Source organism: Eptesicus fuscus, chromosome 6, assembly GCF_027574615.1.
Source record: "Eptesicus fuscus isolate TK198812 chromosome 6, DD_ASM_mEF_20220401, whole genome shotgun sequence".
NCBI lineage: Eukaryota > Metazoa > Chordata > Mammalia > Chiroptera > Vespertilionidae > Eptesicus > Eptesicus fuscus.
In genome coordinates this window covers 71,007,492-71,021,388 of record NC_072478.1, presented here as the reverse complement: position 1 = coordinate 71,021,388, position 13,897 = coordinate 71,007,492, and the positions used below count along the sequence as shown (strand labels likewise).

The 13,897-nt window shown below is 41.8% G+C and overlaps 1 protein-coding gene across 1 annotated transcript in view; it reads right to left on the bottom strand.

The window, feature by feature from the left end:
• The window catches only part of TRRAP (transformation/transcription domain associated protein), a 124,646-nt gene that overhangs the window by 70,603 nt on the left and 40,146 nt on the right, over window positions 1–13,897 (bottom strand). Inside the window, exons 24-31 of the mRNA XM_028149310.2 lie at window positions 12,311–12,528; window positions 11,990–12,187; window positions 11,133–11,393; window positions 10,492–10,653; window positions 9,082–9,178; window positions 7,161–7,282; window positions 6,703–6,873; window positions 2,163–2,231 (exon numbers count right to left, since the gene is read on the bottom strand). Coding sequence (XP_028005111.1) covers window positions 2,163–2,231; window positions 6,703–6,873; window positions 7,161–7,282; window positions 9,082–9,178; window positions 10,492–10,653; window positions 11,133–11,393; window positions 11,990–12,187; window positions 12,311–12,528 — 1,298 coding nt within the window. The remainder of the gene's footprint in view (window positions 1–2,162; window positions 2,232–6,702; window positions 6,874–7,160; window positions 7,283–9,081; window positions 9,179–10,491; window positions 10,654–11,132; window positions 11,394–11,989; window positions 12,188–12,310; window positions 12,529–13,897) is intronic.

The window sequence follows — 13,897 nt, the reverse complement described above, 5'->3', positions numbered from 1 at the left end:
GAGAAACCGTAAGACTTTGCTGTGTACAAATACATTTAAATAACTCTTTTGTTTAGAGGAAATACTTTAAGCTTTTTTGTGAAGTGCTAAGAGATTTTTAAAAACCTCTTTCCCAGCTAAAGTCTTCTAGAAGAGTACCAGGGGGCTTAAGCCCCATCAGTACGCATGTCTGAGATCCCCACACCCAGGAGAACCCACAGGCTACGACTGGATACCTGAGCAATCTTGTCAAGTAAAGCTGTGCGTGTATGCGTGCATGTTGGATGTATGTGTATGTGTATTGTGTATGCATGCATGAGTGTTGTGTGTGTGTGTGTGTGTGTGTGTGTGTGTGTGTAGAGACATGGCATAACATGCCATGAGTTCTGCCCTGTAAGTTCAATGCTAAATAGCCAAGCCTTCCTAAACATGATGATGTACAAATCTCTGATCATTGAGGGTGCCCAGCATTATAAAGCTTTATTTTTAGTCAACTATTTAACATGTTTTCAGTTATAGTTTCTCAATGAGGCAATATTATTTGGTGATTTGACCAAATAGGGACAAATTACTTTCCAAGATCTACTCCCAATCCTGGACCGCATGCATAAAAAATAACCAGGGCTCAAGAGCAGAAGGCAAGGCTTGGCCCTGGACTGAGGTGATGGAGCCATGGCCATGCTGCCTGTGGACCCCAAACACCATGTTACGGGTTCAGACCTGGGGCCTCTCTCACGCAGCTGGGCGTTCCCAAGCAGCTCAGGGAATACACTCATCCGACAACCAACATGTTTCACTGAGCAGGAGCTCAAGGACTTCCCGACACCCACCACTCCGTCCCCTATGCAGTGCCCCCACCCCAAACCCTCCCAAACAACTTGATGTAAAAGTTTGTGGAATCTTTTTGACCTAACATAAGTCATTCATCTACCCACGAGGTTTTTTAATGTTTATTCTGGAATGGCTGTGTGTTTCAGATAATTAACAGCTTACTGGAAAGACAAATATAAAATTTACAGCAAAAATACCTAAGAAATGAAAGATGGAAGGAAAAGCACAGAAGCACTGGCACCTACTTCCAAGAGCTTAGGGTTTACAAACACACTCTGCTCTCCCCCACGAAGTTTCCCTGACTTGATTCCTGTTTATATAAATAACAAACCTTCAAAGAGGTCACGTGTAGTATACCAATCCTAAAAAAGTTAAAAATCCTGGTTTAGTTTTGCTTAGTTTGCTCTTTAGAAGCAGCAAGAAACAAGACTTACATAAATAAAACAAGTGACACAGAATGGTCAAAACAAAGCATAATAAAGCCAAAAAAAAATCAATTTGGGATGAAACACAGCATCCGACAAATAGGCACAGGAGGACAAAAAGCCACGTTAATTATGCCTCTGAAGAGCTACAGAATTCCCTCATCAGGACACAATGGCACCGGGAAACAGAAACTTGGCAAAACACAACCTCACTGACAGGACAAGCATCAACTTAAAAAATATTTTAAAGGAATAGTAACATGTACAAGTAAAAGTAGAGTCAAAACAACAAGAATCATTCATTTTTAAGAGGCAAAATCTTTAATGACTAATATAGAATGCTCAAAAAGATTTAACTAGTGGTTTTCCCTCAAAACCATAAATGTGGGTTTTGAAGTACTAGCCATTTGGCTTTTGACAAACAACTGGGTTGGTGTATTTAGACCTAGAAAACATAAAATTATTTTATTTTTATGTAACGCCTTATTACATTCTCTTTAATGCTTTAAGTCCTAAAATCACTCCTTGGTTTTATGAGGCAATGATGATGGAAAGCGATGGAAAACAACAGCAGAGGAGTGCACCACCATGCAAACAGCAGCTGCCAAGGACAGTCTAGAAAATATACTTAGTACACTTTAACACAAAAATAGTACAATTCAAACACTAACATTTCAAGCTTTCAAGAATTCTCAGCAACAAAAATGTCACATTAAAGTGAACAAAGGGAGATTTTTAAAAAGCATAAAAAAGAATGTTTTCAGCAATCAAGAGAAATTTTTAAAAATGTAATGCTAATAAAATATGCTTAACAATTTAAATGGACTACAATCATATAAAACTAGATTCTGACGGCACTTTAATTAAAAGCACTGATTGTGGCAGGGCCAACAGGGTGGCCTTCCCAGAAACAAACAAGTCACTCACGTTTCCGTCGCTCCTCTGGCCCCCTTTATGGGTGAGGACCACCACTTCCATCCACTTTCGCAGATGTTGCTGTGAAAAAAAACAACATCCTTAGACATTTCTTCCTCACAACAGGAACATTTCAATTCCAAAATGCTGCTTTTAGGTGAAAACACATACGTAATCATTCATTTCCATCATATTTAATGTGAGAATGGCAGTGTTTCTGTTACTGAAATACCCCAACCATTCAACTAGTGATGGGAATAACTGGCATTTGTTTATGTTCTATAAAGAAAGGCTGAAACCACCCTGCTACAGAAGAAAACACCCTGAAACCTGCCACTCCAATACCAGGAAGTTTACTCCTGTCCATCATTCCTGCTGTCACCTTATGACCCTGGTACTTTGCGTCACAGCTGTTCACGGAGTGCTGCCATGCACCCAGCACCATGCAAGGCATGGGGCAGAGAAGTGAACACACAGGCATCACCTGTCCTCATGGTGTTCAGGTTGCAGTAGGAAAAACAGGGTACGGCACAGGAGCGTGGTGTGTGGAACGAAGATGGTAAGATGTGTGAAAGCTGTGGGTGCAGGTTCAGGTCAGGTCCCTGCTGAGGCACGTGTGCCAGAAGCACAAGGAAGAGCGCTCCAGGCAGAGAGAGGGAGGGACAAAGGCCCTGGAGCCAGAAACAGAAAGGCGGCTGCTGTGGAAGGACAGGGAGGCAAAAGGGGCTCAAGCGGAAGGACTGGTGAGAATGAGCGTGACCCCACCGAATCAGAAGCTGTGCAAATTAGTGCTGACAGACAGCAATTCCCTTCGGCGCAGAATGACAGCAGTCATTCTGTGCAGAGCAAGAGGAGAGAGTCCCTGAGCCCAAAGCGACTGTGGCCTGACGTGAGCATGTGGCAGTCAGGGTCCCACCACAGTGACCAGCAAAACCTGGCAGACAAGCACTCAGAGCCCACAGCTAAAATCACAAGAGCACCTAAATAAGAAAAGCATCTTCATTATCCTACACTGACCAAACATGTTCTTCAAAACACTGATGCCCCACAGGAAATTAACAAGTTGCTTAAAAAGAACTTCATGGTAAAATAGGCTTGGGGGCAGACGGTTTAAATGCATCTAAACACTTTTCTGCCCTAGCTGGTTTGGCTCAGTGGATAGAGCATCGGCCTGTTCCCGGGTTCAATTCGGGTCAAGGGCACATAGACAGATTTGGTATTGATCCCCAATAGAGGGCATGCAGGAAGCAGCCAATTAATGATTCTCTCTCGTCATTGATATTTCTATCTCCCTCTCCCTTCCTCTCTGAAATCAATGAATCCTATACAGTATAATAATGCCTTAACCCTTTCACTCGCTTGCTTTTTTCTCGATTCCTTTATTCTAATGCTAACCGTGTCGAGTCACACTCGACATCCAAGTGCAAAAGGTTAATATGCAAATCGACCAAACGGCGGAATGACCAGTCGCTATGATGCGCACTGACCACCAGGGGGCAGATGCTCAACGCAGGAGCTGACCCCTGGTGGTCAGTGCACTCCCACAGGGGGAGCACTGCTCAGCCATATGCCAGTGCAGCAGCAATGGTGGGAGTCTCTCCCGCCTCCACCCCAGCCAGACGGTAAGGAGCGAGGGGTCCCGGACTGCTTGAGCCTGGACTGCGAGAGGGATGTCTAACTGCCGGCAGGCAGACATCCCCTGAGGGGTCCCAGACTGCAAGAGGGCGCAGGCCGGGCTGAGGGACAAATGTCATGCACTGGGCCTCTAGTAAATAAATAAACACTTTTCTGTGAGCCTTTAATGTAAACTTCAAGAGGCAAGTACAGGAAGTTGTGTTTCCCAAACTTACCAATGGAGGTTTTTTTCCACCTACAAATTACAGGGCCAATGTTCTAAGAATCACATGTTGACAACCACTAAAACAACACATTTCTTTAAGAAACTAAGTACACTAAGCTAACAATGTTTTACCAATAAAATTCCTTGAAGGAAATCACCAGAATATATTTTCATAAAACCTACAACCTATTAGAATAACTATTTATACCAAAGACACGAAAGTGACAAAATTAAAGGTGCAAAAAGTGACCCGCTACATCATTCTGTTTTTGGATTCCCCAAAGGAAAGAAAGGAATGTTAACTGGTATATAAAATCATGTCTAGTTAAATAAGGAAGTATCCAAAATAACTAGCCACATTAGAGACTTCAAGACCAAATGTCAAGCAGTTCAAATTTTAAGAAAGGAAAATTTCCAGGGTTGTTCCCACGAATGCCTCTCTACAAAGTAGGGTGTCTTATCTCTTACGCTGAAGCCTTAAGCTGTTAACCTCAAAAGCAAATCATGAGGGAAAACAAAGGCTCAGAGACTGGGCACCATTCTGAAGGATGTGAATAAATAAGGGCAAACGTGTCCTTGACCACCACACCTGGCAAAGCACAGTGGACATGGGATACACTGGGAAGACTCAAGCCACAAACACAAAGCACCAGCAACACAGACCCATGATGGTCTCGGGCGAGATGGTGCTAGATGAAAATGACTGAACCGACAGTAACATCCATCATTCTTTATCCAAGTACATCAACTCTCCCTGCTTTTAGAGGATTTTTAACCTCTCAGAAAATGTCTGTATTGCCAGAGAAAGAAAAAAATCCCCAAACCTATGTAACTTTGGTTTAGGGCAGTGGTCGGCAAACTGCAGCTCGCAAGCCACATGCGGCTCTTTGGCCCCTTGAGTGTGGCTCTTCCACAAAGTATCTGTGTGATTGAAACGTACAGTGCGATTGAAACTTCGTGGCCCATGCGCAAAAGTCGGTTTTCGGCTCTCAAAAGAAATTTCAATCGTTGTACTGTTGACATTTGGCTCTGTTGACTAATGAGTTTGCCAACCACTGGTTTAGGGGAAAATTATCCTGAACTTCGTCAGAAACCACAGACTGTGAGGCAGTCTCTTCATACTGTTCTTAAAAGATCTGGATAACAAATTACTGAATGAATTCCCAGCTAACAGCAGATCTGAAGGGTTAGATTAGGGGTAAAAAATGCAAAAAACAATCAAGTTGCTTCAGGCAGACAGCAAAGACTGCAACAAATGACAGCTGACAGAGTTGGAAGAGACAAACAGTAAAAAAAGGAGGCAAATATAAAAACATTAGGACATTGAAAAGATATGCACAAATCTCATATATGAAAGCACCAATAGTTGTAATATTCTATAAGATAACGTGTATACTTGTGCTCTGACTAGGAAATGATTATCACTTACTTTTAACCACACTTGTGAATGTATGGGTATAAACAGGTAGGTACGTATGTGCATTACATATATTTGGAATCTTAAACAGGAGCCTTCCAATTTGGAAAATTCACTTCCATATAATATTGCTTCCCACTCACACTCTTCCATTAGGGCATCACAGTTTCTAGGGCCAATCATAATATTATTATCGATCCCCAATGAGGTGTTTGGGTCACTGTTCATTTTTTAGGTGTCTATACAGAAGCTAGTATGTGAGGTAAAAAGTTGTGTGGTTTTCATATACACATATATCTATACTCCATAACGCACTATATCTATATCTAAATCTAACTATCTACTCACTCCTGTTTACATCTGAGGGAAAGGTATATCAAACAAAACCAAATTTAAAAAAAAAACACCCACCTCTAATATCTTAAATATCGATATGGCCAAAGGCTATTTATGAATGTTTGCAGTATTTATAAGTGTCTATTTACCAGAAACAAAATCAAATACTAAGAAAATTAATAGCTGAGTCTCCTTCATCTGCTTACACTTCAAATTTAAACATTGCCAAACAGATTTTATTTGCATCATTATTTCCTTGATAATTCTAAAAACCCAAAGGATTTCTAAAGTTCTTACAAGTTTTCCACTGTATCATCATCTGTAATAGCAAAAGACTGGAACAATCTAGATCCGGTGTGGGGAACATCGGCCCTCGGGCCGTACCATGGGCCCTACAAGGCCCATGAAATCATTTGATCTGGCCCCGGCAAGGCATTAGGGGTGAATTAATTAAATGTTTGACCAAAAACAGCAGGTAAATTTTTAAGTTTATAATTTGTGGCCCACAAATGATGCTATAAATATCCAAATGGCCTCTGGCAGAAAAAAGGTTCCCCACCTCTGATCTAGAAGGTCATCAGTGGGGGCCTGGTTACATAAACGAGGGCATGGCCACAGAAGGATTATTGTCATCATTAAACAGAATGAAGAAGCACTTTATGTTCTAATGAAATGGTGGGGTAGATAGGAAAAGTAAGAACTGTGTATATCCTTCCTTTTGTGGGGAACAAAAGAATATACACATGTCCTATTACAAATGTGAAAGCCTCCAGAAGGACACTGTTAGCACTGGGTGTCTCTGGGAAGGGGGTGGAGAGTTGGAGGACAGGAGGGAGACTTTCATAGCACACCCTTCCATACCCTTTGAATTTTAAACCATGTAAATATATTCCTTATTTTAAAAAATAATTCCAATTTTCAGGTTTATTATAGAATATATTTACATGCATTTAGCTTACCATCATCTGATCACAGAACTTATCATTGAAGGAGTTTGGGAAGAGCCTGGTAACTGAAGTCAGACGATTCACAACATTCAGCGTCAAGCTTCGATAATCCCCCAGCATCATCAGCAAAGGTCGCATATGTGTATGGATTTGATCTACTTCTATGGTAGCACCTTCTAAAAACTATTTTAAGAGAAAGGTTACAAATAAAAACACATAACAGACTATACTTTAGAATAGAACTTAGGTGTGACTCTATCAGCAAGTCTTTGTGTTCCTTGGAAAAATGAAATATTAAACTTATCTATTGACTAGTCATTGCTGTATAATATTTTTAAAGGTTCGGTATGACTATGGAACCAGTAGAGACATTATTACACTCCAGTGGATATTAACAGGCAGATTTCCAGGCACACAGACAAGATAAACAGAACTCCTAAGCAGAATTCATACACACACACACAACTCACCTTTCTCATACAGGCTTCTCCAGCCTCCTGGAGCTCACTATTTGTGGAATTAAGTGCTTTGAAGAGTGCAGCAATGATCTTCTCTCTAGACTGAGGAAGGTAATTGCAGGCAGCAAGTGCATCTTTAGGGAGAAAATGAATATAATCTCATTATTAATCTGAAAATACATGAACATTTTGCTTATCTAAAGGCTCTTACCAGCCCTGGCCAGTTTGGCTTAGTAGACAGAGCATTGTGGTGAAAGGCATGTACCTGGGTCACAGTCTCAATCCCCAGTAGGGGGCATACAGGAGGCAGCCAATCAATGATTCTCTCTCATCATTGATGTTTCTCTCTCTCCCTCTCCCTTCCTCTCTGAAATCAATAAAAATAAAAAGGTGGATCTTTTAAAATAAATAAATAAAGGCTCTTACCCACAAAAATTATGAGTCACTAAACCTCTTTCCTAGTATCTGACCTTGAGAAAGACAAAATGAACACATGATCTTCTACTGACATTATCTAAGGGTGAAATCAACAGCCATAAGGGCTATGACAAATTTTACATTGTCCAGATAGGAGGAAGAGGGCTGAAGAGGGAAGTAAGAAGGTCCCCAGTGACACTGCTGCCCCCAAGACATCTTCATATAGGGTGAGCATGGCTGACCTGTGGGCAGATGCATGCTGAATTCATGAAGAGTGCATGGCCTTGATGAAAGGAATAGATACAAACAGCCAGGCTTCTCTCCACTATTCTCATCCAATCAGGCAGCTTCCTCCCAACTTGAGAGACTTTGAAAATACAAATATTCTGAAGAAAGGGGACACACCTCAATCTTATGCTCCTTAGGAGAGAACAGCCTAGCCCTGGCTGGGGTGGCCCAGTGGAAGAGCATCGGGCCAGTGCATCAAAGGGTCACAGGTTCAATTCCTGGTCAAGGGCACATACCTGGGTTGTCGGTTCGTTCCCACCTTGGTTGGGGCACGTGTGCGAGGCAACTAATCAATGTGTCTCTCTCACATTGATGTCTCTCTCTCTCTCTCCCCCCACCCCTCCCTCCCTTCCACACTCTCTAAAAATCAACAGAAAAAAATATCCTCAGGTGAGGCTTAACAACAACAAAAAAGAGAGAGAAAGAACATCTTAGCAAGAGGAATAACCATATTGCTAACAGGAATGTATGAGGGTACCCCAAAGGAAAAATCCCAACTCAGAAGAAGTGAGAATCTGGCAAACATCCTTGCTCTGCACCTCCCTCACTCTGGCTTGCTTTGTCTGAAATGGCCCAGCCCCATCTTCAAGCTTGGATATTATATTCTCTGTCTCTCAGCTTCTCTACCGATAATTCAAGGAATCTGACAAAAATTTATTAAGGGTATAAATATCAAAAGATCAAGAGACAAAGTCAACTTAAAAAACCTATATTGGGTATTACCAAAAAGGGGGGGGGAAATAACTGTTTCTAAGCACAAGGGTGAGTACTGGTCTAGTATATTTTTCTAAACTTAACACAATTCCTGTACTAAACACTGATAACTAACATTCATGAAAATCTAGAGCCAGCAGGATTCTCAGATGCTTCTAAATCATTACAAATCTATAAAGAATGTTGTATATCTTACTAAATACTCTGAGTTAGATGAAAATGGTAATATATGAACGGTATGACAACTCTCTTAAACCAAAATATTAGGTTCATAGGAGAACTATAAATAGTTTATTAGATTGCAAAATCCAGTTTACTATAGAATAAGAAATTATTTAAATCCTAACAATCCATATAATCCACTGACATCTCATTATCTAGTTTGATAAATACAGTTTCTGATCCCACCTTAAAAACAACACAAAGAGCCAAAAAAAAATTAAACAACATAAAAGGCCACTGCCCCCTTTCACTTTTGTCCCCAGTAACTTGTTTCAGATTTATATGAACTTACTTAGTGCTGCAATTCTCAAAGGCACGAGTGATGGAAGACTTTTGTAACAGGGCAGCTTTGTTAAAGCTGAATCTTCAGCCTCACACAAATTCAAAAGCTGCAAAAGATAAAGCAATGCAATTTAGCCTGTTCTTACTGTAAAGACTAATAACCTTACAAATAAAAGAGCACAGCCATCTTCCACACACCCCACAACACAATTAACTAACAAACTGAAATCAAATTCTAAAGAATTTGATTCCAGGTCAAGGGCATGTACCTCGGTTACAAGTTCATCCCCGCCCCCAGTCAGGTGTGGGAGGCAACCAATCCATGTGTTTCTCTCACATCCATGTTTCTCTCTATCTCACCTGGTTCCTCCCTCCTACTTTCTCTATAAGTAAAGGGAGAAAAATATCTTCAGGGATAAACATTAAAAAAAGAAAAAAGAAAAAAAAGAACGCTTATAATTTGACTGTATCTAAAGTTTAATTTCTGTTTATTATTGTCTACCCACTGTAAACTGGAGAGTTTACAGTAGCAAATACTTGTAAGATGTCATCTGCCTCTGCCCATTATCTTGAATCAAGGGACAAGTCAAGTGCACTAAACAGCACGAGAACCCAGCAGGACAAGGCAATGATCAGGGCCCCTGCTCTAAAATAACAGTCATAGTTCCTATGACTGCAGCTTCTCTGCTGTGACCTTAGGTGCATACCAAACGCTCAGGCTCAGTTTCTGTATCTTCAGGAAGCCAGAGCTAGAGGGCATTCATGTGAAGTAAGGTCTCTCAACAGTGCCTGGCACATTTAAGTGATTAATTAACACAGTCAGCTGGCACTGCTTGTGCCGTCTTATTCTGAGCACCAGCAGATGGGACAGTGACTAAAGTAGATGGTACAGTCTTAGCTCTAGATTACAACTTGAAGGCCCTGAAGAGCAAGGTTCCTTGTTAGAGGGCTAACAGAGTTCAAAGGACTCAGGAAACACCCACCTTTTTTAAAAATATATTTTTATTGACTTCAGAGAGGAAGGGAGAGGAAGAGACAGATAGAAACATCAATGACGAGAGGAAATCATTTATTGGCTGCCTCCTGCACATTGGACCGAGCCCGCAACCCAGGAATGTGCCCTTGACCAGAATCGAACCTGGGACCCTTGAGTCCGCAGGCCAATGCTCTATGCACTGAGCCAAACCGGCTAGGGCGAAACACACACCTTCTGTTGAACATCTGTAATCACTATGCCCACCTTCTCCCCAATTCCAGATGTAACATACCTGTGCCAAGTGCTATGCCAGGCTATTGCTGGTTCCCTGTGGTCACCTCCCAGGCCTTCTCTGAGTGCTGCCTGACCAGGCTTCATGCACAAAGACAGTTTACCAGACACACGTCATCACCATCCACACCACGCGTACCACCACCCCCCTACCTCTGTGTAGAACACCTTATGTTCCACCACGTTAAGATCCATTGTGAAGAGCCTGGGCTGCAATGTGGTACAGAACGTATTCCCTTCCATCAGGCCAATCTGTGCATTGGCAGGTTGGTGTCTGAGCAAATGCTTCTTAGGTGGGACCATATCCTGGAGGACCTAGGACAGGCAAGGAGGAAATACAACTGAACACATGCCCCTCAAAAAGGCTCTCATCACAATATTCTAAAGCAATTACCAATCTGAAAATCATAAAGGATGGAAGGTTATTACAGATGTCTTTTAGTTAGGTGACAGAGATGTTTCATGTGCTAAAACTGGGCCATGGGTGTCTGATACACTTCATTCCTAAGGCTTCAGAGTAACCTCTCTTAAAACAAACAAACACAAAACTACCAGATTGTGCTATACTGATCCAGGAAACCTACCTTCTATCCTCTTGACACTGACAATTATCAATAGAACCATTAATATAAGCACATTGATTTTCACATATCTGAGGTTAAAAACAGCATATGTAATAGCATTCTGTAAAGTGGACACAAAATTATAAATTATATATCCTCTACATCTCAGATTTGAAGGGGGGGAAAAAAAGTTTGCTCAAGTTATCCCAGTTCTGGTGACAGAAATCTCACCTCTTTATGGGGTTCCATTATCACTGTCACACTTTTCCCAGTGACCTGGGCCAAAACTTGCAGTGAATGCATAGCCTGTTTTCTCACAGTGGAATTTGGAGAGGTGACTTCTCGAACCAAGTCGTGTGTCACATGGTGAAACGACTTTTCCTGAGCTGCCACAATCTCTTCCGCTCTCTCCTCATCTTTTAACGGTGTCGCACACCTCATCAGCAGCTGCTCCAGGGTGGTTTTGGCCATGGCAACTGCCCCATTGGAAACCTGCAGGACAAGGACTCCTTAGATCGAAAAGGGAACCATGCTGCCCAGGACACCCATGTCTCCTGCGCAACCTGCCTGTCATCAATACTGTTTCTAGGGGGGTTCACGCCCCGCGTGCCAGCTAATTTAATAAGACTATTTCATCCCTTCCATTAGGTACTTATAGGTAATTCCTGTGTCCCCTAGAAAGGAAAATGTGGTGTAGACAGGATCTTTGTATTTACCAAAGAGATAAGCTGGCGAAGCCCAGATTTTCTACCTGCATCTAGGATCATAAAGAATGCAGCGTCTGTGGAAATGCTGGAGCATATGCACTACTGAGCCCCAAGGCAAGACTGAGGAGTGGTGCTTCCTTCACAGGTCACAGATGTTCTATGGTAAGTTCTCTAGCGTGACTGCTCCTTATGAAGACAGAAAGGTATCTGATAACCAGACAAAGCCTATAGGGGTTCTGATCTGTCCTTTTATTGAAGGTGTTGTTATGAAACCTAAGCTTTTAGGAGAGCAAATTTGCAGAACTGACTCTTGCTACCTATTCTCCAGGCAAATCAGCTTGTTGAGACAGATTGGTTAGGTTTGGAGGCACCATCACCTACCTCTCCAGTTAAGTCCATCATGACAAAGAGAAGCGCTTTGAGGAATGTCTGCTGGTTCTGGAGAACCCAAGTGAGAGGCAGCCGCTCCATGAGAAATTTAATGGACACCACACCCCCCAACTTTGCATACCAGGCCTGCTCATAACAACACGCACACAAGCGCTCCACGATGTAAGAAAACAGAGGCAGCTGGCATGCCTGGAGAGAAAAAACAAACACAAACCTTAATGTGTTACTGCAATTCTTAAACTACCAGTTTCTAGAATGACACCCTCAGGTACAAACCCCACAAATAGGAGACATTCCTCAATCCAGCCTTACCCTCTCCTTTGAGCCCAGGATGATACTTGCAACATCAAATATCACAGCGAGAGCCACCTCTCCAATCTTGCAAAGTTCCTTTTCTTCATATGCCATACATATAGCTATGGCGTCAATGAGAACCAATGGATCCATTCCTTTTGACCCATTTTCTTCACTGTGAAACATGGCTGTGCTGGGCTGGCTGCCCACCTGGTAGCAAGGCAGCAAGAAAGGACCTGGAGGAGAGCACAGGGCGCATGAGAGAGAAGAGGGTTCGCTACCAACATTCTTGTCCCTCCAAATGCAAAAATACCTCCTTTTCTTTTCTTTGAGGTTAGGAACTTAATACTTTTGACCAACTTCTGTTAATATTTTTAAACTAAGGAGTCTGATTTACACTAAGGTTATTTTTCTGAATGTTTTCCATTATACACTGTATTACTTTCATTTTTCCTCAATCATAAGTCAAAAATGTATTAATTTAAAGTGAGAACCACTCGCTGGGTTGGCTCAGTGGATAGAGCGTCAGCCTATGGAATGAAGGGTCCCAGGTTCAATTCTAGTCAAGGGCACATGCCCGGGTTGCAGGCTCAATCCCCAGTAGGGGTGTGCAGGAGGAAGCTGATCAATGGTTTTCTCTCATCAGTGATTTTTTTCTCTCTCTCCCCCCCCTCTCCTTTCCACTCTGAAATCAATTTAAAAATTTTTTTAACCTTTTGCACTCAGATATCGAGATTAAAATTACTCTTTGAATGTATCAATAATTTGAAATATAAAAAAATCCAAATAAATAAGTTTGTATGAAAAGAAATTCCAGTGTTTTATTCTACTGCCGCACTTTGTAAAATCTGGGGTATTTAAAAAATTAAATCCCGAGTAGAATAAAGGAATCGAGAAAAAAGCAAGCGAGTGCAAAGGGTTAAATAGTTTCTCTTTCTCCTAAAATATTCTCATGGCCAACTTAAAAAAAAAAAGAGAGCCGAAACCGGTTTGGCTCAGTGGATAGAGCATCGGCCTGCGGACTGAGGGGTCCCAGGTTCGATTCCGGTCAAGGGCATGTACCTTGGTTGCGGGCACATCCCCAGTAGGGGGTGTGCAGGAGGCAGCTGAGCGCTGTTTCTCTCTCATCGATGTTTCTGACTCTCTATTCCTCTCCCTTACTCTCTGTAAAAAATCAATAAAATATATTAAAAAAAAAAAGAGAGAGAGAGAGAACCACAATCAGGTATCTTCTTTTTTAAAAGTCATTAAACAGGCCAAAGGGCAGAGCATTGTAATGACTATGGGGTACCCTCTGTACATTCCTGACATACAAATAACAAATAACAATCAAAAGCAACAGCTCACCAAAAAAAAAAAAAAAAAAGCAACAGCACCCAGCTATGACACCCAACATATACACAAAGAACAATCTGCCAGCAACTATTAATTAATGCCTCACAGGTACCTAGGACCAACAAGTTGAGAATTATCAAGGCTTACAGGTCTTCTGGACAGTTAACGTTAACACAGAGGAAACACTGAGAAACAATCTAAGTGCTAAACTGTACAGTACCAACTGTTAAGGCCAAGAAGAGTTAGGAGGGGAAGTCCCACATGTTCTAC